Consider the following 24,734-nt stretch of genomic DNA (forward strand, 5'->3'; position numbering starts at 1 on the left):
TAGGAACAATTATTCCTCATGAAATCATTAAGGAACAGGAACCGTTACACAGAGTATGAAAAAGTTTCATTCCTAATGATTCCCTTTCCTAGGAAAAAAAACCCCATTTTTAACAATGTTAGTAACTAACTTCAACACATCCATATTACTCAGACAAAAATAAGACCAGGACTATGCTGCTGACTATGCACAAAGAAACCTAATCTATGAACACATGCATACGTCCACAAAGGAGACAATATTTTTTGACAGAACCATTAACGATAATAATGACTCTAATAATGGCTCCGAAGCCTGTGCTTGGTGGGAATCATTTTAAACAATCAAATACAATGAGTCGCTAAGTCCTTAAGTAGATATTGCTGAAATTCATAAAACATTGCTTGACCATTTTACACATGATTGGAGCCTCATTTAAATAAGGCCAATTCAATACCTGCCTAAAACCAAATAGAAGAGGGAGCAGAGAACAACAGATTCAAGAACCATGAACCTCTCAAAGTTTGTCCCAATTCCATATTGATGGGAAACATAAAAAAAAATAAATAAATAAATAAATAAATAAACTACTCCAAGCAACATCAGACAGCCCATGGGGTGTGTTGTCATTGTTTAACATATGAAAAAGGCAGCAGCTTTTCATATGCTCCGTCTTATTCCAGAATGACAGCACCTGGTCCAGTCAGGTGGTCACCATAATAAGTTAGAGCACACAGCATGGCCTCAGGGAAATCACGTAAAATTGACAAGAGTTGGGACATTCAAGTGAAATTTAACTTAACATTTACATGTTATTCACTTACCCTGCAGCTCTCAAATCTGATTAGTCACTATACGCAATCTTACAGAAGAAAGCACCTTGGACATTCGGTAAAATTACTCCTTTTGTATTCCACAGGAGGACAAATTGTGAAATATACAGTTAGACCGATATGAGGGTCTGTAAATGACGACAACTTATTTTTGGGTGATTTATTCTTTTAAAAGGACTTCAGTCTATAATATTGTATAAAATAAACAGGTCAGGATGTAATGGTAATAAAAGGTAAATCATTGTAAATGTCAGCAATCTAGTGGATACATGCAGTGGATAAATGTCAGAAGAGGCTGAAGTAAAAGTCTATCAACAACAATTTCTGCGCCGAGTACCAGCACACTTGGTAATTTAGATACTGAGATAAGCTTGGCAGAGATTTTAGGTATTGTTTATGTACATGGAAGGGCTACACATATAGGGTATAGGCTGATAAAAGGCTCTCTGTAATCAGGCGATCCCAAACAGTTTACTGTTTGTAGTTTATTTCAGGTGATTGCAATTAGTATTTCTTATGTTTTGATAAAATGTCTAACTTTGACTTATCAATGTCTAATTGGAATTGATGAATTGATTATGTTACCTGGTCAATAAATTGTCAACATTTGATTTATTCTGACTGACTCTGACATTGTGTTTCCCAAACAGATTGAATGATTAAGTATGTTACCGCAAGTCTGCGTCAGATTAGTGACGACTAATATTTGGCATCGATTCAAGTGTACTTGGTTTGCAAAGACAAAAGGGAATTTCCGTTTAGAACAGCAAACGCTGCTTGACCAATCTAAATCTGGGTGTCTTACCTCTGTTTTAATTTGATGTTTCTCCAGATAAGTGTACGTGGGAAACCACGATGGCCAATCAAAACTATTATAAGAGAAGTTATGTTGGTCAACTTACATCTATAATAGTGGCCGTGACCTCTACTGAAGAAAGCGTTAAGTTACATTCAAGTGTATGCAATTCCATGGGGCTATACTGAAGTATCTTTGATTGTGTATCACGTGAATGTGACCGATCTCAGGTATATAGCAATTACCTCTGTTTGATGATCCAATACTGGCCGCTTGTGATCGTGAGACCAGCGGTGTAGAGAAAAACACGCGAGGACCTCAAAGCGACATAGTTTCTTAATCTAAGCGGGTAAAATATAATTAAAGAGTTAAAGGAATAATCAAACATTCGCTCACTTTTAATGATACTCAGATATCATTAAAAACCTTTTTCATTTATGGAGTCAGATGAAATAACGAGATAATACATAAGAGAAAATGTATTTCATTTAATATTGTTGTGTTGCGTACAAGAAAGACTGTAACGCGCAGAGACCTTCATTGGACCGATAAACGGGCTTACACTATTCAGATTTTCCGAAATCAAAAGGGGGCTTAAAAAAAAAAAAAAAAAAAACACAGCAGACAACAACTAGTTCTGTGCATTAGTGTTGTCACAGTACCAAACTTTCAGTAGTCGGTACCAATACCAGTGAAATTTCACGGTACTCGATACCATTTTCAGTACCAAAGCAAAAACAGGTTACTAAACAACACTTTTATTAACAAAGTCTACAAAACATTAGCAGCAGAACTAAGAACAGAAAAATGCCATTGAGCAACACTTGATTTAAATATATTATTTTTTAATTAAACAAAACTGAACAATGTATGCTTAAAGTATTTTTGAACACTTATATAAGATTTGCTTCAACTTTTGCAACTTTTAATTTAAGTTTTTACCAAGTACAAAAAAAAGCCTAAATAAAACAATACAATAGAATGAATAAAAAACAATTTACAAACTAACGTGCAAAGTGCCCTCTTGTTAATAAAGCTGCATATTGCCAATTTTCTTCATTGATAAGAAATGCATAGTGACATACATGATCATATATATATATATATATATGATTAAGTCGCGAGCAACCGCATTCTAATCTAGCTGCATTTAGCGTGCGCGCGCGAGGGAGGAGCGACCGAGGCAGAGTCTCTCTCAGCCGGGTGCAGTTTCAATCTCTCCCCCTGAGATCGGGACATTCGCGCAACTCATAGAAGAGGCACAGACCACACAGAGAAATGCCAGTTTCTGAGTTTATAGTTATTAACCTGACCTGCTTCTGTATTATTTGAACTTTAATAATGATGTTACGCCGGGATGTTTCCTTTAAAGAGCTCCGCCTCTGCTTATTCCACAACGGTACATGCTTTTGAAATGTACTTTTTCTGTGTAGTTCTTCTTCCATTAGGACATTTCGTTACCATATTAAAGTATGCTGCCATTAGCAAAATGTAAATGTGAGAATTTTGATGAAATCAAAAGAACATTTGAAAATAATAATTAAAAAAAAAAGTCTCGATATGGCCAAGTGTGATTATTAAACAGCAGAAGGGTGTAATTTACTGAATAATAGTCACATGCATGCCACAGAACGAATAAGAGGTGCCATCCTGCTCGGTCATCTTCAACACGCATGCAAAAGACAACAAACTATGAATGTTTGCTTTCCATGCAGTGTCCAATAGTATTCATCTGCAGAGCAGTGTTTAGTGTATAATCAACAGTCAATTGATCCAAATAGAGATCAATAGAGTAATGTAATCTAAACAATCTTTATTTGAAGAGCCAGAAACTCCATTAAATTTAGCCATGAAGGGGAAAGTGGATGAATGACAAGATGTGTGGTGAAGGGATTACATCCTTTTGCTATGGTTGAGTCACCTTCGTTTAGGTATGCAAAATGCATTCTTGATTAGGTTCCCCGTTTTTCCCTGTTGTAGCATAAGTGTAAATTTTCTCTGCAGGGAGATGACCAATGTCCCAAATCCCAAATACAACCCACCCTCCAGGTATAGTCTGTCCAATCACTTGATACAGCCTTGTACAAAGAAAAACAAATCAGATCTGGAAAAGGTCAGCAAAATAGCAATTGCCAGTGCATTTGCCAGGACCATTACATTTACAGCACATTAAATCACTGAGGAAAGATGAATCAGAAAGTCCTTAAAACAAAAGCCATCAACAAAGCACAAATAGGAGCAGTGGTAGAAGAAATTGGGGACATTTTAGATGAGTTTGGGATAAGGAGAAAAGTTGCAGCTATCACAGTGGATAATGCTTCCAACATGAATGGGGCAGTTTAACTGTAAAGCTTAACCTCATTAAAATAGACTGCTTTGCACACACCCTTAATCTTTGGGCTCAAAGAGTGTACACAATTACCTCAGTGGCAAAATGGTCAACCATGGCCAAGACTGTGCTCTGAAAGAAGCAACTAGGGTTGCAAAGGTATGAGATTTTCACAGTATGATAGTCTCAGAAAATATCATGGTTTCAAGGTATATGGCATTACACAATTACAATTATCAGTGAAAACAGATTTCCTTTTATGTTGCATAGTTTTGTTCATGGTTTTCCAGTACAAGGACATGCATTAAGTGACAAACAGAACATAATAATAATAATAATAATAATAACAAATTATAGTATTTATGAAAAATAAAAACTAGCTGAAACACATCTTTAAACTAACTACAGCTGCCACTGTTGATATAAAATGAGGTCTAAAAGATTCTACCTTTAGATTATTTCTAGGGATGTCGCGATCCGAGACCTGAATCGGTATCGGCTCCGATACTGAAGTTTTTAGATGGATCGGTATTGGTCCGACCCAAATCCGATACTGCGTGTTAGTCATGTTAGTTACTGTCAAGCTCAAAACAAATGACAAAACACCATTAAAGCAGTTCATATGACTCATGCATTTTATTCAAAGCCATTGAAGATGAAGTCGCGTTAGTGAATGGTACTTCTCAGTTTACACACACACACACACACACACACACACACACACACACACACACACACACACACACACACACGGCTATTTTGAGCCTTCACGCGTGCACAATATTTGAGCGCAACAAACGAACATCTCAGATGTAGATGCACAGCAGTTTGGTTCACTTATATGGACTTAGAACGGCACCAGAGGTGCATTTTACCAGAATTTAAATAAGAAGCAAATTAAACTGAATAAAAAGAGTGAGGGTTTAAAAGTTAAAGCTGTCACGGAGAGACTCGCGGAGGCAGAGATATGAACTCAGTAGCAGGGTTTATAGTGCAGATGATTGAAACTGATGTAAACATTGTGAGTAAATCCAGTTGAGCAGTGGCAAACAGCACGCAAGTAATATACAGACAGTGTATAAACACGATGAAAGAGATAACTCGCAACAATTGTATGATACTTGCAGGCGATAATGAACACACAGGTATGTTTGACATAGTAGAAAGTTCTGGAGTCTCAGAGACACTATCGATGAGAACAGGCAAAGAGAGTGTGTGTGTGTGTGTGTGTGTGTGTGTGTGTGTGTGTGTGTGTGTGTGTGAGAAAGCGGGGTATTTATGCAGTCTTTGATTAGCCATTAATGATATGCAGGTGCGTGTAATCAGAACTCAGGGAGTGCTGTGACGGCAGGGAGTGCTGTGACAGCAGTGACGAAACGTGCACGATTGAGATATATTACCATAATATATTACTATTATTATCATTAGTTTACAAAATATTTAAGTTGAACGGGTTCCAAAAAGTGAATGAAATGTGTGAATGAAAAGTGTGAATGAAAATTGAGATGATATCTTACAAAAGAAAAAAAAAAAAAAAGATCTGAATCCTTTATGCCAAAATTTCTACGGATAACTTGTACAGGAATTACTGTTAATTTTGCAGTTACATTATCCAGTATACTAGTTAATAATAGTGTTTCTTAAAAAGCTATACATTTATATTGAAATAAAATGTAGTTAAAGGTTTGTTTCTTTACATATTAAAGAGTACACCAAATTATTTCCACACAAAGTAAAGACATTATAAACTGATTATGCAAAAAAACAACACCGTATCGGTCCGGCCAATACTGAGATTTACGATATTGGAATCGGATGTGGAAAAAGTGGTATCGGGACATCCCTAATTATTTAATATGAAACTATAACATTTTGTCAAAATATAATGGTTAATTTTACTCGTGAAAATTTGCGAAACAAATTTGTAAAGGTGGTGTAATAAAAAAATGTTGCCGCTTAGTACAGTGTTGCTCTTTTCCTCAGTGCTGTTTGGCACATCAGGGCTACCTACTGTTTGAGAGTTTTGAATTTACTTCCTCCGTAATGCTTTAAACTAGAAGTCTCACTAGAATTAAAAATGGTCACATCAGTTTTGATGCCTGCGCTCCGCAATATCGAGGGAAGCCCAGTTGTTACACTCGTGCGAAAGTGAAGATGAGAAGCCTTTAGCTGAATGCGAAATAATTTCATCTGCCTCAGCAGTCCTAAATAGGCTATCACTTGGGTGGCAGCTGAAATATCTTCAATGGGAGAACCATGGCATTGTTCTTTCCCTGCTGTCCACAACCCAGTCCGAATAGACCAACTGAGAAATACTGTTTTAACAGACAGACAGACACACACACCATCAGACCCCCTTGCCTCGCTTCTCCCTGAAATTTTCTCTGCTGCATGCGTGTTGCAAGTTGACGAGTCTGACAGGCAGACGAGATGGAAAGGTGATGCGTACACGCATGTCAGATTCTCTGTCCGGTTGCATTTTTTCCCTCAATACCATAGATAAGCAAATCTACATGGTATGATAATCAATTTTCATACCGTGAAACCAGTATACCGCTGCAACCCTAGAAGCAACACATTCGGAGTAAGAATTATTACTCATTATCAAGTTAAATATTATTGTGTTACTTAAAGATATAATTACGGTTCTCTGTTTTGTAGACCTGCCCCAGCACACTCTTTACCTTATGTTTGAGAGGTTCCTTGAGCAGCAATTCAAGCTGCCTCTTAGGATCAACAGCTAAGAAAACCAATGGAGAGGGACAGGTATATGACAGCTTTTGAACACAGCGATATGTTGTGGTCCATGTTACATAATGGGATGCAATTAATGAGTAATTCAATTACCTAGCTAAGTGGAATATTGATTGAAAAATAATTCATAATTTGATATCTGAAAAAATTTTTTTGTCCAAAACAGACTTGCTAGATTATCGGAGGAGGACATAAAGAGCAGAGGACTTTGTCTAACTCATGCTAATTCTTTACACATCCACACACGGTCTCAACTGAGAAGTCCAACTTGCAGCCAGATTCTACCCATACTGAGGGAAGAAGAAAAAAAAATATATATAAATTTTTTTTTTCCAAGATGGAGATAGTGTTTTTGTCCACCCTTAAGACAGTCTGGACTGATCTGTCCCAGCGTTATAAGGTCAATGTCAAAAGACTTCCTAGGAGAGGCGACAGCATTGGATCCTCGGTTTAAGCATAAACCAGAGGATGATTACAGTCTGTGACTGGATAAAAAGGACAAATTACTGGCAGCAGCACATCCAACAGAAACAGAGCAGGTATTCATTATGAATGTGAATTGAATTTAGACCTTTAATTATCAAATACTAATTTCCTGCATCATGCCCCATATATATGTTACTACTTTGTCTAGTCTAATTGCTTATTACACTTGCAGCGGACAGATAATTGTGATGGTAAGAGGGACAGACAGATAGATAAAGAATGAAACTATACCGGTGGTGAGAACATCATGATAAAAACCGGAGACATAAACTTTAAGTTGCTAAACTCGTATATTTCTTCTTTGATCATTAAAGCTTCATACCTGCAAGGTGGCGAAGATGACTCCTTCGGAGGAGCATTTCGCAGATGATGATGTCCATAAGGAGAACCTAATTCAGAGCACCTTGTCCATCCAAGAAATACTTGCAAAGAGCTGGAGATGTATGGGGACATGCTGCCCATAATGACCTCTGAAAATCCTGCTCTCTGGTGGTGGAACAAGAGACACACGTATCCTTTCCTGTCAGACCTAGCGCTCTCATACCTTTGTGCACTGGCCTCCTCTACCCCCAGTGAGAGGGATTTTTCTACTGCTGGGGATACAATTAGCCCAGAGAGATCATGCATCTTTCCAGAGAAGGCAGACATGCTGATTTTTCTTCAAAAGAATTGCTGACTTTGCATTGCATTGCCTCTTTGACATTGTTACTGCTTCCAATGACTCGGTTATATAATGTTGCGTTCTATTTTAAAAGAATTGGTTTGTAAATGTTTTTGTTGATCATTCCTTATAAAAAAAAATAAAAAATACAATTAAAGATTTATTTTATAAATGATGGGAAACAGTCATAATTGGCAGTTTACTGGTTATAGCCTAAATGTGGTAAGAATTTAAAAAAAAGGTAGTATTTGCTCTTTTTCCTCTCCAAACAATTATTGGAATTGGAACAAAGATTCGATAAGAACCGGATTCAATAACCAGAATCGATAAAATTGAAACCCAACCCTAGTGCTATTGTCATGATGGAAGGTGAACCGTCGGCCTAGTCTTGAGATCCGGAGCGCTCTGGACCAGGTTTTCATTAAGGATATCTCTATGTTGCTGCATTCAGCTTCCTTCAACCCTGACCAGTCCCCTAGTCCCTGCCGCTGAAAAACACCACCACAGCATGATGCTACCACCACCATGCTTCACTGTTGGGATGGTATTGCGTAGGTGATGAGCAGTGCCCATTTCCTCCAGACATAACGCTTGAAATTGAACAGTTTAATCTTCATTTCACCAGACCAGGGGATATTTTAGTAGCATTTTAACGTGTCTTGCAAAGAGGAGAGGCTTCCATCTGGCCACTAGGCAAAAGCCCAGATCATCTCAACCAGAGTGACCATCGGGTTCTCTCTTACCAAGGCCCTTCTCCCCCTGACTGCTTAGTTTGGCCAGCTCCAGGAAGAGTCCTGGTTGTTCCAAACTTCTTCCATTTAAGAATTATGGAGGCCACTGTGCTCTTGGGAAACTTCAATGCAGCCAAACATTTTTTTGTAGCCTTCCCCAGATCTGTGGCAACACAATCCTTCTCTGAGCTCTGCAGGGAGTTCTTTTGACCACATGGCTTGGTTTTTGCTCCGATATACACTTTCAGCTGTGAGACCTTATATAGACAGGTGTGTGCCTTTTCAAATCATGTCCAATCAATTGAATTTGCCACAGGTGGACTCCAATCAAAGTGCAAATGCATCTCAAAGATGATTGAGAAACGGGATACATCCAACCTAAATTTCAAGTGTCATAGCAAAGGGTCTGAATACTTGTCACTGTGATTTCAGTTTTGTCTTTAATACATTTGCAAAGTTATCATAAATCTGGTCATTATGGGGTGTAGACTGAAGTGAAAAAAATAAATAAAAAAAATGGAGCGATCACTTCATTACTTTTGGGAATGTAGACTTTAATTACGCAACTAGGTAATAAGTATTAACAGCATGTGTGTTTGCATTTATTTCACCAGTGTGATTTCATAAAGCGTATTTGTGCTGATGTGCTTGTTCGTGTAGACACACACATACAGTACCGATGCGTTTCTCAGTTAGAAGCACATATACATTATATATATATATATAACAATTCCAGCAACTTATTGTGAGAAGTTTGTGGAAGGCTACCCAAAACTTAAATTTAACGGCAGTGCTACCAAATACTAACAAAGTGTATGTAAGCTTCTGACCCACTGGGAATATGATGAAAGAAATAATCCTCTACTATTATCCTGACATTTCACATTCTTAAAATAGTGATCTTAACTGACCTAAAACAGGGAATGCTTTCTACGATTAAATGTCAGGAATTTTGAAAAACTGAGTTTAAATAAATTTGGCTAAGGTGTAGCCAAATACATAAAAAAATCTAAGTTGTGTAATTCATTTAGTAATTTGAAAGGTATCATAAAAAACAAAAACAAACTATGAGCAGATCACATTCTAAATCAAATATCATAAATGTATCAGTGCATCCTTAGAACGTAGCACAAATAGTATGGTATACATCAAAAGTTTGATGCTCAGGGTAAGGGGTTTGTTCAAATCCCGAAGCCAGACTAACAGTAATAGTGGTGCTTGCCTTAGCACCTATTAATAAAAGGAAAGACAAATGCCATATTAGCTCAATATTTTCACCTTCATTAGCTCTATATACATAAGCACCCTAAATTGCATCATCCTTATACTGCAGAAAGCAGACAATGTTCTACCAGATAATTAGGTAAATAAGCATTACAGAGCCAAAATGGAGAAATAATTAAATGGCTTGTTGATTACAGTACATTGCTTTCCTTCACTCTAGTAAATACAAGACATGAGACATTAAATCAAAACTGACCCCATTTACTTCCTTTTTGTCAGTGTCTTACAGTCTTATCACACAAGAGTACACATAATTCCAAAAGAATCTCTTCATAATTTTTCATTAAAATGTAATAACTTGGAAAAAGCAATGCTTCCAAAAATACAGTCTGCTGAGGTAAACCATGGCATGCGGGAAAATATTAATCATTAAAATGATTTAAACATTTTTAAACCAAATCTATGTTGGTATAGAATGTCCTACTTTTACAAATCACCCATTTGTTTTACCAGCAGAATACAGTTTCACTTGAAATAAAATCACACTTCAGAAATGATATGCATTTTGAACGTTGCTTCATATGGTCTGGATTAATATTTTACAGGGGGTGCATATAATGTCATGTATGTAAAATTTTTATATTCCCCAGTTTAATATGCAGAGACAACTATAAAGCCAGAACCATTTTACACAAGTGAGTGTATGCAGATGCAAGCACTTGGCCAATGCATCGTCAACGTGCAGTCTGGTTGAACATCCGTAATGCGTGTTCTTGCATGTGGCGTTAACAAACATCAGTAATCAAAGGGGCGACAGCATTACAGTCAAAAGTCTGAGCCATTGAACTGGATGTGTTATTCAGGTAAGTTGCTATACAGTACATAGAGCATATTGACAATTCACTTGCTCAGCAATATTATTCGAACTGTTGCTCCACCCTGCCAGTAGTTGGCTTGAAAGAAATATCTTACTGTAGAAGTAGACAGTTCACCAAGTCCGCTATATTGCCCCTTGTGGCAATGCTGAGAAAGCAATGCGCAATTGCATTGTGTTAAGTATTGCGGTCTGATGTTTTTGGAATGCGGTAACGCACAAAATACAGCTTGTGTGTCCACACAGTTTCTGACATAAGTAATCCATTTTTAGGCTGATAACCCTGAGAAGTGAAAACACAAGTCATGCTATCAAAACATTACTTTTGTTAGCACAGCCCAACAGAGCAAAATTGTCTAAACCACTGGTGTGCGTTTGAGGAGGAATCAAAAGATTGCCCCACCAGTGGAAGACAGGTTTGGGGGTTTATGCCCAGGAAGCCCATTTGAAAACTGTAAGCTCATTTACATGGACACCAGAAAACAGTTTGTGAGAAAGCTGCTCAAGACTTGAAAGCAACGCTTGCATTTATATGCACTGTGTAAGAGGTTTACTCCTTACAGCGTATACATGCGACTCGGTCACTAAGCCACCATCTCCACAGCACACAATTTCCCCGCGACATTTGTGTTCAACATGGCATCAGATGAAGACTTCGCTGTTTTTTGTTCTATGTTGATTTGCTTTATTCTCAAATGTTTCACAGTTGATGCTGTGTTTGTTGCCTTAACTTTCACTGCATCTTATTGCACTGCAACAGTGGGGGTTCCCTCATGTCATACTCAGGATTCACCCAGCGCAACTCTTGAGTTTGGACGTGAGGGAAAGTAATCTGTATTTTAAATTGAAGTATTCTAGTTGATTGTGGGTGCGAGTTTCCTTTTTCCTACTGTACTTCGGCGAAATTTGACTTGTTTATATAATATAGCAAGCCATCCGGTGATGTTGGATTAGTTGTATGGTGTTATAGTGTTGTCATGATACCAAAATTTCAGAAGTCGTTACTGATACCATTGAAATTTCATAATTCTCGATACCAATTTTGTTGATACCACAGCAAAAATATGCTAATATGGTAACATGCTTTTGAACACACTCCTTTAGCCTATTTAAATTACATTTCAATGTAAATTATAAAATGAAAAGAAATGTTTTCTTTAAGCATTTCTCAACTAATTATGCTTTGTTTTTTTAAGTATGACCCTACTAAAAATAATTTTTTCCCCCTTTTAAAATGTTATAGAATTTGATTAGACACCATTTGGATTATTCAACTTTAGAACTTTCTAGTTCTAGAAAGTTGAATCATCCAAATGGTGTCAACTTAAATTCTTAACTTTCAATTTCTTTAATAACCCAATGAATTTTAACAATTTTCTTCAGTATATTCAGAGGTCCTTTGAAAATATGGTTCAACATTTTGGGATTCACAGGTCTCACTTCGTTAGATATTTACAGCTGCGCCAGCTGCTCTTTACCATTTGTGGGAGTAGCATACACCCCTTAAAGTGGCAGATACTCTGGGAGTAGTAATTACTGCTTTTGGAAAAGGTCATGAGGCATCAGTGCATTACTCCCTGCTAATTCAGAGTCTGGGAGATTGAACTACAACTTCAAGAGATTATGGGAGAAAGATTTAAACTTGGAATTGGAGTGTGGGCTAGGATTCTAAAAAACGTTAAGTCTACAGAAGCAAGGGTGTGGCCTTATGCAATTTAAGATTTTACATCAATTCTATTGGACCGCCTCTAGATTGTACAGGCTTGGTCTTAAAGACACACCCACCTGGTGGCAATGCCAATCAGAAGATGGGGGACAGAACCAATGTTTTTTGGTGGGATTTAAGATCCAAGAATTTTGGTTAAGGGTTCAGTATTGGGGAGTCAAATGTAATTTTGCCCCAGACTCTGTATTTTAGGCAATGGGGCGGTCATTAATATAGGGGATAAATGCATTGAAAAGTGGATCCTAGCCAGTGTGAGATGTCATGTAGAAAGCTAGGCAGCTTGGATTCATAAAAAAATAAATAAAAAAAAAGAGGGGTAGTGAAAGAGCTGTGCAATTTTAAATGTAATTATTTTTTTGTGATATTGTTGAGGGTCAGGGTGGGGAATAATGAGAGTTATAGCTGTTTCTATGAATATGTTTTCCTTTTGTGTTCAAGTGTGTGAATCAATAAGTGTTAATCAGAAAAAGAAAAACTTTGTGTGTCAATCAGATTAAAGTCGAGGCTCTAGACTACCGGCACTGCAGTACTTAATGCAGCTGGTGGCCACACCAGATACTGACTGTTACTTTTGATTTTGACCCCCCTTTGTTCAGGGACACATTATTCAATTTCTGTTAGTCACATGTCTGTTAAACTTGTTCAGTTTGTCTTGTGGAATCTTTTTTTAGTGCATACAAATATATACACACACGATAAGACTGCGGAAAATAATAGTTGAAAGTGAGAGGATGTTTCTATTTTTGCTGAGTTTATATACAAGGTTTATGAAATTTCCATACACCTTAGCCCCCCCCCACAAACACGAAAATGTCAAAGAGAAGTGAGGGGGTCTGACGTGTGTGTTGTGTGAGTTAAAGCAGTGTTTCTCAACTGGTCTATTCGGACTGGGTCGCACAGCAGGGAAAGAACAATGCCATGTTTCTCCCATTGAAGATATTTCAGCGGCTGCCCAAGTGATCTATTTAGGACTGCCGAGGCAGATTTAATGATAATCTCGAAAAACAGCTAAAGCAGACATGGGCAACATACAGCCCCGGTCCGGATCAGGCCCTCCACATGGTTTAATGTGGCCCGCGGCTCATTTCTTGTAAAAGCATTTTTTTTCTTCAGTTAACTTGCATTGGGACCGAACGTGTCTCTACAAGCATTTAACATGCTCAGGGTTGCCAGATAAGATACACAACACCCCCAGGTTGAGATTTATACTTGGCGCAAATTGGAAATATTCCGCCTAATGTTATACTTATTTTGTGCAATCTGACAACTATGCACGTCTCACTTCTTCCTTTGAACAAATTTAGCGCTCTGTAGTGCAATATTCTGCTCAAGGAAAAGTGTTATACAGCTACTCTGTGTCCATGCTTGAGGCTGCTTGTGATGTTTGGTGCAACTAATTTAGCAGGTAAACCTTCTCAGTGATTAAATTAAATATAAAAGTAGATCTCGGCATCATTGACACGCGAGCAAAAGCAAGCCAGAGACAAATATGTATGTTTTTATTTGTGCAATTGAGAAATGTTGAAGTCCTTTTGCACATGTATGTTAATCTAACTCTAGCAGTAATCATTTATCATAGTCATGCAGTCGGTGTTATTCAGTTGTGTACTGAAAGTCAAACGTTGACATCAACAACAAAAACAATGTCACATGATGCATGTCCTTGTACTGGAAAACCATGAATAAAAAGGAAATGCACCCCAGGATACATTAAATACAGGTTATGTTTAATCTATGGCAGGTCGCCAATTGATGTCCAATGTAAAATCTGTCCTTGAAGCAAAACCAGTTGAGAAGCACGATGTTAAAAGGTACAGACAGGAGCAGTCTACAGTATATGTTAACTTAATAATTATAGGACATTAATTCAAAAGCTCACACAGCTGATGTTATTTTTCATTTAGTTGTTAATTTAACATGTAAACTAACATGCTTTTAGTTATATAACATGCTATGGTTACATTTTTATCATGTTTATAATTCGATTTATTATAATAATTCTGTTAGCTTTCTTATTTTTTCTATTTATTTTATTTTCAAAAAGGGCCTTTACACATACTTCAATAAAAAAAATGGTTTAAATTATAATAGTGTTTGCTCTAAAATAAATTAATAAATAACCCTTCTGTTTTCACTGATAATAGAAATTGTGTAATACCGTATACAGTGGAATTTTCTGAGACTTATCATACTGTGAAAATCTCATACCACTGCAAACCTATGTCATGGTAATTCATTTTTAATCGACATTAATAAATCGCGATTACAACATCAAGAGCAATAGCCGACAATTATGATTTTTGCTATAATCGTGCAGCCCTATTTGAGCATCTAAATCTGAGATGCTGTTCAAGCGCTCAAATATTGCGCACCACTGTGAAGGCCAAAAATAGCCAGGAGTCTGTGCGTAAAAAGAGCAGCGCCATTCAATAACGTGTTGCGCATACAATACATTTACTTATTAAACACAGCCTTTTGTGATTCGCAGAGCTATCACATGTCTTCATATGAACTTCAGTAACGGAGTCTTGGTCAACCAACTTTTGATTGGTCAGTTGGTCACAGAAAAAAATTAAATAAACCCAGAAAGTTGCGAAGTCACGCAGTCAGTGACGGACAGACATGAACGTTTACACAGCTGGTCCATGTGGTAATTAATTATATCGGGCAGGAAATCAGTGAGAACATTTCGAAAGGGTAAAGGATGACCCCAATTGTTTGCCAATCATTCATCGACTTAAAACATGGATTATCATTTTTAGCATATAGTAGCATAACGTTAGCCACTTAGCATGGCCGCTCGCTCCAACGTTAGATAACTTGGATAAGCCTAATGGCGCATATTTATCCAAGTGTTCGTGGGGAAGCTAAATTACAGCATGTTTAACAATGTGCATTTCTCTCTATAAATTAACAATGTTCTAACGGTCTCCTTGCTGTTTTTCTGACACATTCAGAATCATTACCGCTTTTTCCGGTGTCGCTGCGGCTCACTTTGTGCATGCGCTTGTAAAATTTATATTTTAAAAAGCTCATTATTACGGTTTAGTATTTCTCTGTAATGTATAACTGTGTTAGCAATGTTACTTATTCTTTCTCAGCCTTGAAACTCAAAACATTTTCTGATGCCCCCCAAAAATTATACATTTATGAAATTAAATTAATATCATGAATGTGCTACAACTAGTCAACTAATGGCTTAAACTAACGACTACTAGTCGACTAGGAAAATCTTTGGTCGGGGGTAGCCCTCGATGCTAATGGTGCTGAAATTCAATTTTTTTTAATGACATTTAGAAAAACAAAATGGTTTAAAATAAGTTGGAATAATATGTCCTATTCAGGAAAATGTGATGCTCATTTAAAAAAAAAAAATAAACTTGAGAGCTGTGTCTGGCAAGTGATTTGCTCAAACCCACCTGGTAGAATATGGGAGCATGCGTGTCAGTCAGGACATTGTGGAGATCCTGAGCGGTGAGGATGTTTCGAGGTAGTTGGTCCACACAGAGGCATTGCGAGTGCAGCATTGGGTAAGTGAGCGAGCCAACCTCTGTCCAGTGCACATACAGCATACGTGACCCAAGCTGCTTCCCCAGTAGCTCGGACTTCGCCCTTGCGGCAGAGTCCTTCTTCATGTACTCAACGAAGCCATAGCCCTTCGAGTGGCCTGTGGTGGCGCTGTGCACCAGGAAGCAGCGCTCTATGTTTCCGAAAGGACGGACGAGCTCCTCAAACTGTTGCTGGGTGAAAGCCCTGGGCAGGTTGGCGATGCATAGCATGGCGTCCGTCGGCTGCAGCTGCACGAAGATCTCACGGTCACGGAGCACATACTGGTGAAATTCCTTAATTGCAAACTGGGCCTGCTCACCATTTAGTAGTGTCACAAAGGCTTGAATAGAAAGACAGAAAACAGATGAGTAACAGCAATCTTACAAAAGATATTTAAATCACATAAATAAGATATAATATGATGAACTAGGTGCCCATTTCCTGAAGGATATACTAGTGCTTGCAAGGCAGAAAAAAAAAAGTTTGAAGTTAAATCTCCACTACACAAACTTTTACAGATTACAATTATTAAAAAAATAAATAAATAAATAAATAAATAAAAAAATACAAAACCCTGTCCTTGTCTTTCCCAAATTCACTAAAATAAGCCTACATTGGTTTTTTTTTATTTTATTTTGAGCTGTTGGGTCAGACTTGGCGCAAAATTGTAGGCTTAAGTCATTCATCCTTCCATGTTCACGTCATGTCGGTAAGCTCAGAAAAGAAGGACCGGCTTGTCTCGTTCACGCATGTTATGTCTGGGGAAGCAATGGCAGTATCGGACAGCAGCGGCAGGTCATCAGCCTCTGGATGGATGTTTATCGGTTCACTGTTTGGCGAAGTTGTTTCCTTGCTTGGATATGTTTTATGGTAGGGTTGTTGAAGCTTATGTTGGTTGTCAGCCTTTACCGATCACAATGCGTTTAATAGGCAACGTTTCCAGGTTAAGTTACTGCAACATAGGGTGACCATATGTCCTCTTTTGTTTTGGACCTAAATTTATTTTTATAAAAATGTCCAGGATTTGGCCTTGTCTTAATATTAATGTGCTTACTAGAGTTAGAGGACTATCATAAATTCAGTGTATTTGATACAGTGCTTCAGTTTTCACATAGACTTATGTGAATATACTGGCTGAGAGTAGCAGAGTGTGCACTCTTTCAAAGTTCTTTTTGAGTGCGCAAGAGAAAATTTATAAAATTGCCGTTTTTTTTTTTTTAAGACAGACAATTTTGCAACAGGTCACCAACAGGTCAGTTTACCATTCATTTGTGTGGAATTCACAAATGGTGACGTAATTTCGAAACACACTAGCTGGACGTTAAGCTCTCTCCCAAGTCAAAAGCACAGATGTTGTTCTATCGGTATAGAAGATCTCTGCAAGAACACATTTGAAGTCCCAGAAGTCAATGCGGCACTACGATGACAGACAAAGGACATTTATCATTGGGATTTCACTCTGCTGTATTCTTGAGAAAGTCTGGTGGCTCGTGAGAGTTGTCATAAGGGCTGAAACGATTAGTTGACGTTATCGACAACATCGACAATAAAAATAGTCATTTAATGTAATGTAACCTGAGATTAGGGATGCACTGATCCAATACCTGGATTGGTAATGGCTCCAATACTGAAGCTTTTAGACGGATCGGGTATCGGTCCGACAAGCCCAATCCAAATCAGATACGGTGTTAGTCATGTTCGTTACTGTCAAGCTCCAAAAATGATAACAATAAAAAAAGTTAACTTGTATGCATTTAGAATGGCACTGCAGGTGCTTTATTTTTATTACCAGAAGGTCGCTGGTTCGAACCCCACGGCCACCACCATTGTGCCCTTGAGCAAGGCACTTAACTCCAGGTTGTTCCGGGGGGTTTGTCCCTGTAATAATTGCACTGTAAGTCGCTTTGGATAAAAGCGTCTGCCAAATGCATAAATGTAAATGTAATTTGAATGAGCAGCGAATTAAACTAAACAGACACACTTCCGAGTTCAGAATGTTAAAATAAAAGTGAGGATTTAAAAGTTAAAGGTGCACAATTGAGATATATTACCATTATAATATATCATTATTATTAGTTTACAATTTATAACTAAATTTAATTTGAATGGGTTCCAAAAAATAACTGTGGGAATGAAAAGTGAGCTGATATCTTACAACTAAATTGAAAAAAAAAAATAAATAAATAAATAAAAAAGGAGATCCAGATTCAAGCTGAAGACAAATTTGCAAAAAAACTGATGACTTATACTGGAATTACTGTTAATTTTGCAGCTACATTATCCAGTATACTAGTTAACAAAATTGTTTTAATAAGCTATACATTCGTATTGAAATAATGTGTAGTTAGATGTTTGTATTTCTTTACATATTAAAGAGTACACCCAATAAGTTCCACAAAATAATGTAAAAGACATTCTATTCCGATATAAGAAGAGAAAAAGTAGTATCGGTGCATCCCCCTACATGATCACATTAAATTCTAATGATGACAATGCTAGAGCAGCACTGCAACTTGCACCTGACTTAGGAGAGGAAGAATTACACTGCTCACAGTCCAGAGGCACTGAAAACTTTCACGGCTTCAGATGATGTAGATCGCAAATATGAGGGAATTATAAAGCAAAAGTAAATACAGAAGCACGCTCGTTGTGGAATAAGTTGAGCTGGAGCTGCTGCTCCGCTGAAGCTAAATTTGCATGTCAAGCATCTTTAAAGAAAACACCCTGATGTTACAGCTAATGCATTATAGCTTTATTAAATTTCAAATAATACGGTTCAAATAATCTAGTAGTTGCGCGAATGTCCCGATCTAAGGGGGAGAGACTGATAATGCACCCGGCTGATTCACACTCTGTCGCGGGGACACTCGTCCCTCGAGCGCATGCTTGCTGCAGCTAGATTATAATGTATTGGTTTGCGACTTATTGAATCGCAATAAAGGTCACTGTGCATTTCTTATAGTGAAGAAAATGTGCAATACGCAGGTTATTAATACAAGAGAGTTTGTTTTTTGTGAGTTAAAGATGGATTAAAGAGAACAGAAAGGTGAGAGAGGGTAGTCTTCACCCCATTATACATTGCAACAAAATATGTTTTTGATTTGTTATGGCTTGTTATCCAATATAAATATATAAATCTTTTAAAACAACTTAATTTTTTTTAGCATCTATACTGCAGAAGAAATTTTTTTATCCAAGAATGTTGAATATAATATAAAAAATATATTGTTTTTTGTTTTTTTAAACAAAACAAATCATTAAAAAAAATGAATAAAAAAAAAATCCATTCCCCTGAGAAGTATTAAGTTATTTATATTTTTAGAGAATAGATCTTGAATATAAGTATATTTTGTCTTTACTGTACTCCAAGTATAACAAAGTAAAACAAATGACCTTTTATACAGAATACACACAGTATATTTCAGATAACTCCTCTTAAAAGCAAGTCTGAATATCTTATGTTGCTTCTCAAATAAAATCTTGTTTTAAGGATTTTTGGACATTTTAAAATGTAAAACAAGATAAAAACACTTGATAACAATAGGATTGTGTTGGAGTATTTATTTTTTTTTACTGAATTAAACAGTGTTTTTTCCTTTAATTCAGTGAATGTCATTGAGGTATTTTTAAAAGATGATTTTTTTTACCTCTATATTGTTAGTAAGCATGTTTAATATAACCTTTTAAGTCAGGACACAAGCGGAATAATCGGTTAAGAGCTAATGATTAATTGTAATAAACACATGGAGAAAATGGGTGTTAACAGACTTCATCACACCAGTGAGGTTTTGCAGGACTAGTGACATGTTAAAATAATAATGTTGTCACTGGTTTGATAATGCCAGTAGTTCTCTCCCTCACTTTCAAATGCGCTGTGACCGTTAACCAGTGTTTTCCATTAATTGACTAGACTATGGCAGTCCGCCAGTCTAATTTGCCCCCCCAAGGTCTCGTAATGAACCAAAAACATTTTTACACTTCTCATCTAAAATATTTTTGCACTTCTCGGACTCATAACATAAAATAAAAGGTTGTGTTTTGCGCTCTCTCTCAGTCAGCTCCTCCCCTGCTGCTGTAAACTTACGCACACGCACACACACACACAGATATCTGCACTGGAGTATTCCTAGATCCGTCTAACGTTATTTGGTTGAGGAGGATCACACATTTTTGAGGTAAGTTAATCAGCCCTCTACATTGCAAGTAAATCACTCACATATGAGAGTAAATTTCACATTATGAGACCAAAAAAAAATGTCTGTTATTAGTCACTGACAACAGGTAAATATTAACATTTTTCTCTCCAGTGATAGAGTTGTGTAGTTTCAAAGCACAGAGTCCCTTTTACTAAATAAACAGCAGTAGATTAAAAAGCTGGATTCAGCCTCATCTTTCCCTGCATGTTTTCTCATGCGTGCAGGAAAAAACAAACACTTGTCTCATTCAGTTGAACTCCAAGCATCTCAGGGAACCGCACCGCAAACATCATGTAAAGATGAACCACTTCAAGTGCTCTGATGCACACGCCATCTACAGAGACTTGCGCCAAACTCCCGCAAAAATATAAACAAGGTACAAACTTATTAATTTTGTGAATGCAAAGAACTTCAGTTTCACTTAACAGCCATGTGATGTCAAATATCTGTGTTCATAGTGGGTTTATTCACGCAGTGTTAATAACAGGCAGTGAGACAGAGGAGATGCTCTGCTCTATTTCTGTGGAGATCATAACATCCAAGAAACAGAATCTCGAAGTCTTCCTTCATGAGAAATAAGGGCTTGAGTTAATCAGAGATCCTTAAAATAATGTGTGAAAGTGAAGAATAAGGCAGAAATATTTTACTATTGCATAATATAAAGTTAGCATTGCTAGGTTAATTGGCATAAGGTTACACTGCGTACGGCTTCACTAGCTAGCTATCGCTAGCAGTCAGAGGTAACGTTAAAAGATAAAAAGCTGAAACTGACATCACTAGTTTGTACCCTGCTTTTTAGAATGGTTAGAACATGAAATTGTTAAACCTACAGTAGGTAGTATTTATTAATTGAAAACAAATTCTATATAAACATGGTGTTAAGGTCAAAGTATACTTCATTTGTCCACGTTGCGGATTGCTCCATGTGCATTATGCGTGATGCAAATTTCTTCATCAGCACAGTCCATGCAGCCATGATTTCTGCCATGAAGACAGTCCTCGTCTGTGCACATCGTCTGCGCATGCACCTGCCATCCACTGTACTATGGTCGAGTTTGGAAAGGCGCACTACCATAATATTACTATTTCTGCCATAGACATACATGACAGTAGTAGTAGTATGGGTAGTAAGCCATTCCAAACTCAGCTTAAAAGAGCATCACAAAGCAATTTTAGTGTGCATGCGTCTAACACATTCGCATTAGTTTGCGATCAAAAGAGAATACTTTAAAAAAAAAAAGAAAAAAAAAGGCAACACGGTCGACCTGGGGCGATTTGATCTGGAACGCACAAAAACTAAGTATACTCGGGCCTATAGGGGTTTATAACAACCCCTAACAAAAATGTTTGAAGAATAGAAGTGTGTACTTCGCAAATACTGTAAATATCCCATATACCTGATTCTAAGTGAATATCCCATATACCTGATCACTGAAGTGTTGTGAAATGTTGCCAATCTCTCTTATAAAAGCAACATATGTCCATTCATATGTTAATGTCAGTCATACACACCTGTCCCTTTGTATTTATCCACAAAGCAGTACTTCAAATCATAGTTGCTTAACAGCTCGTGCACCTCCTGAAAGAAAAACCAGAAACAATTATGATGAATAACAAAAACAAATGACTTCCAACCACTTCATTGAATAATTGTGTGCTCCATTTTGCATCAACAACGAGAGCCATTGAATAAGCTGAGTGGCAGAGATTTCCTCACTGTCCTGTAATATATGCAGTTTAGAATCCTACAATTGTTATTTTAAAAAGAATCACGAATTTTCAAAATTTGAGTGAGTAGGAAAAAGACCACTTTTTTTTGTTTTCAAACTTCCTACATGTAACCAAAATTTGACCCAGCACTTTCCTTTAATGTCAGTGAAAGCAAAACGTTTTGTTTAAGCACCTTCTGTCACCCTCATCGCTCCCATTCCAATCTGGAACAATACCAGACACGCACGCACGCACACACACACACACACCAAGTGTTTTCATAAGGGAACCACATCCACAACGAACAAGACAACTGAACTTGTAGCACAATTTTATGTCGGCCTGTGCATTTGGGTGACAAGACCATGTGATTTAAAGAGAAGAAACATTCTGGAGAACTTCTTTGGTGACCCTTTGTTAACATCTAACAAAGTGTTGACTAGGGCTGGGCTGATTGATACTTCCGATACAGATGTGGTATCATCAAGAATATCGATCCTCACATAAAAATATAGATTCTTAAGTTGTTTTTTTAAATAAGTGATCTTATAATTTAGGTAACATGAATATTAAAAGAATCTCATAAGCTTTGAATTGAAAAAAAAAAAAAAGAATTATATGATCTAATTTTTGCATGGCACCGGAACCATTTTTTCTTCCGCTCATCTTGACATGCAGAAATGCTAAAATACACTAAGAGTCACAGACAGGGCTCATCCTTTCAGTCATAGAGGGAGCAGTGCTTTCCTGAGGTAATGACAGAAAAATAACATCTGGAGTTATTCACACCAGGTAATGACAAACCGACGTGACGTATTTAATGGGCTTGTGTGACCATTTTTACAAGATTCCTTACATTCAGAGTTGTTAAAACATTGATAATGATCTGTAATCCTCATTAATAAATGATACCCTAATGAAAATTTACCATGGACTTACTGTAGTAATTTTGTATTAAACATGACTAGTAATCACAACTTTAGTTACCATGGTTTTTTTTTCTTCTTTTTGGTATTAACAAAGGTTTTGATACAATTAACCATGCTTGTACTACAGCATTACTGTAATATTCCTACAGTAACTTGGTTTTAGTAATAGCCATATAATAATATCTATGGTTAATTTTATGGTGCTTATACTTACTAATTTTTAAAAAGGTTAACAAAGCAGCCTAATAATTTTGTGCTATAAAATCTTTTAAATATATAAACAAATTAAGTAACAATAAAGTGACTAATTCCATCCAAATAATACGTAAAAAGTCAGTTTAATAGAGGTATCGACCTAAAAGTACTTGGTATCGGATCGAAAAGAAAATAAGTGGTATCGCCCATCCCTAGTGTTGACTTCAAATGTTGGACGAATTTAGAAAGAGGTGGTTGTGGTTCCTAATACTAACGTTAAACTCCATTTTTGTCATGTTTGTAATAACAGCCCAAAATAGGCTTCATTTTCTATTATTTTCTTGACAAGTCTAGTGAGCAAGTCCCATGCCAACAACTGAGTCAGCGATAAATGGAAACGGGAATAGAGGCCGAATCACGCGTTTCTTTAGTGCAGTTAGACGCCTGTTCAAAGTTCAAAAAGTTTAAAGATGACGGTAAACGAATACGTTATGTACTAACCTGATTGCTGATATCGGCGGGAAGGTTCTTGATTATTATTTTACGCCGATTGTAAAACTCTCTTTTCGTTCTTTCCAAACGACTCGCAATCTCTTCTGGACTGAGGGCCGTCAGCTCATCATCTACCCGTCGCGGACAGCTGCTGGCCGTTGGCGAATCCTCATCGCCGGTGTCCGCGTCGGCATGTTTACCTGTTTCAAACCCCCAGTTTTCAGGTTCAGCTGTTTGCTCGTAACTTTTGCAAAGTGGATTGGTGGCAAAATTGGCTCCAGGTAAGGACTTTTCGTCTCTGGCAGCTGAGCTAACGGACACTGCGTGCGCCATGTCTCCGTGTGGAAGTTTGTACGTTGTCAGCGCTCGCATGCTTTGGGCAGTTTAAACAATACACACGTGCGAGGAACTCGCCCGCTGATTGGTCGAGAGGAAATGCTGGGCCAACGAGTCATGTCTCAGATTTGAACACACAGCAGCCATGTTGCCAGATAATTCATTTTTACCTAGTACGAGATTGAAAGACAAATGTCATCCCTTTTCCTCTCTTTGTGTTATTTTTATTACAATCTTTCCTTTTTTTTAATACTTTAAGTTAACAGTGGATGGAATATTCAGAGATTATTTGGAACATGTCTATTGTTGTTGTTTATGATTTATATTATAAATAACATTTTTCTATGTATATCTTGTAGGCTACAATTCAAATCGGAATTTTGAAAATAGTTCATATTTAAACATTGAAGGGTGTAAGTGACAATAAATAACATATAACTGTGGAGCCTTGGAACTCAATCCAGTTTAATTTATGAGTTTTAAAATACACATTTAACTTAATTTACATATACTGTGTATATATAAACTGGTGGCCAGAAATTTGGAACAATGTACATATTTTGCTCTTATGGAAAGAAATTAGTACTTTTATCCACCAAAGTGGCATTCAACTGATCACAATGTATTGTCAGGACATTAATAACATGAAAATGTACAATTACAATTTAAAAAAAACTTTTAATGACTTCTTAAACTCCTTAAACGAGTTCTCATCAAAAAGTCCTCCACGTGCAGCAATGACAGCTTTGCAGGTCCTTGTCAATCTAGCTGTCAGTACTCAGGTGACATTTCACCCCACACTTCCTGTAGCACTTGCCATAGATGTGGCACACCTAACAATCTAGTGGATCCCACAAAAGCTCAATGGGGTTAAGATCCATAACACTCTTTTCCAATTATCTGTTATCCAATGTCTGTGTTTCTTTACCCACTC

General features: G+C 37.1%; 1 protein-coding gene across 2 annotated transcripts in view; it reads right to left on the minus strand.

Annotated features, from left to right (window-relative positions):
* Positions 1-23,798, minus strand: part of raver1 (ribonucleoprotein, PTB-binding 1) — a 37,519-nt gene extending 13,721 nt beyond the window's left edge. For both annotated transcript variants that reach the window (XM_052138698.1, XM_052138697.1), the window contains exons 1-3: positions 23,474-23,798; positions 21,651-21,717; positions 15,813-16,282 (exon numbers count right to left, since the gene is read on the minus strand). In XM_052138698.1, coding sequence (XP_051994658.1) covers positions 15,813-16,282; positions 21,651-21,717; positions 23,474-23,797 — 861 coding nt within the window. In that variant the 5' untranslated portion in view covers position 23,798. The remainder of the gene's footprint in view (positions 1-15,812; positions 16,283-21,650; positions 21,718-23,473) is intronic.
* Between the last annotated feature and the right edge of the window lie 936 nt (positions 23,799-24,734).

Source organism: Xyrauchen texanus, chromosome 12, assembly GCF_025860055.1.
Source record: "Xyrauchen texanus isolate HMW12.3.18 chromosome 12, RBS_HiC_50CHRs, whole genome shotgun sequence".
In the NCBI taxonomy this organism is placed as follows: domain Eukaryota; kingdom Metazoa; phylum Chordata; class Actinopteri; order Cypriniformes; family Catostomidae; genus Xyrauchen; species Xyrauchen texanus.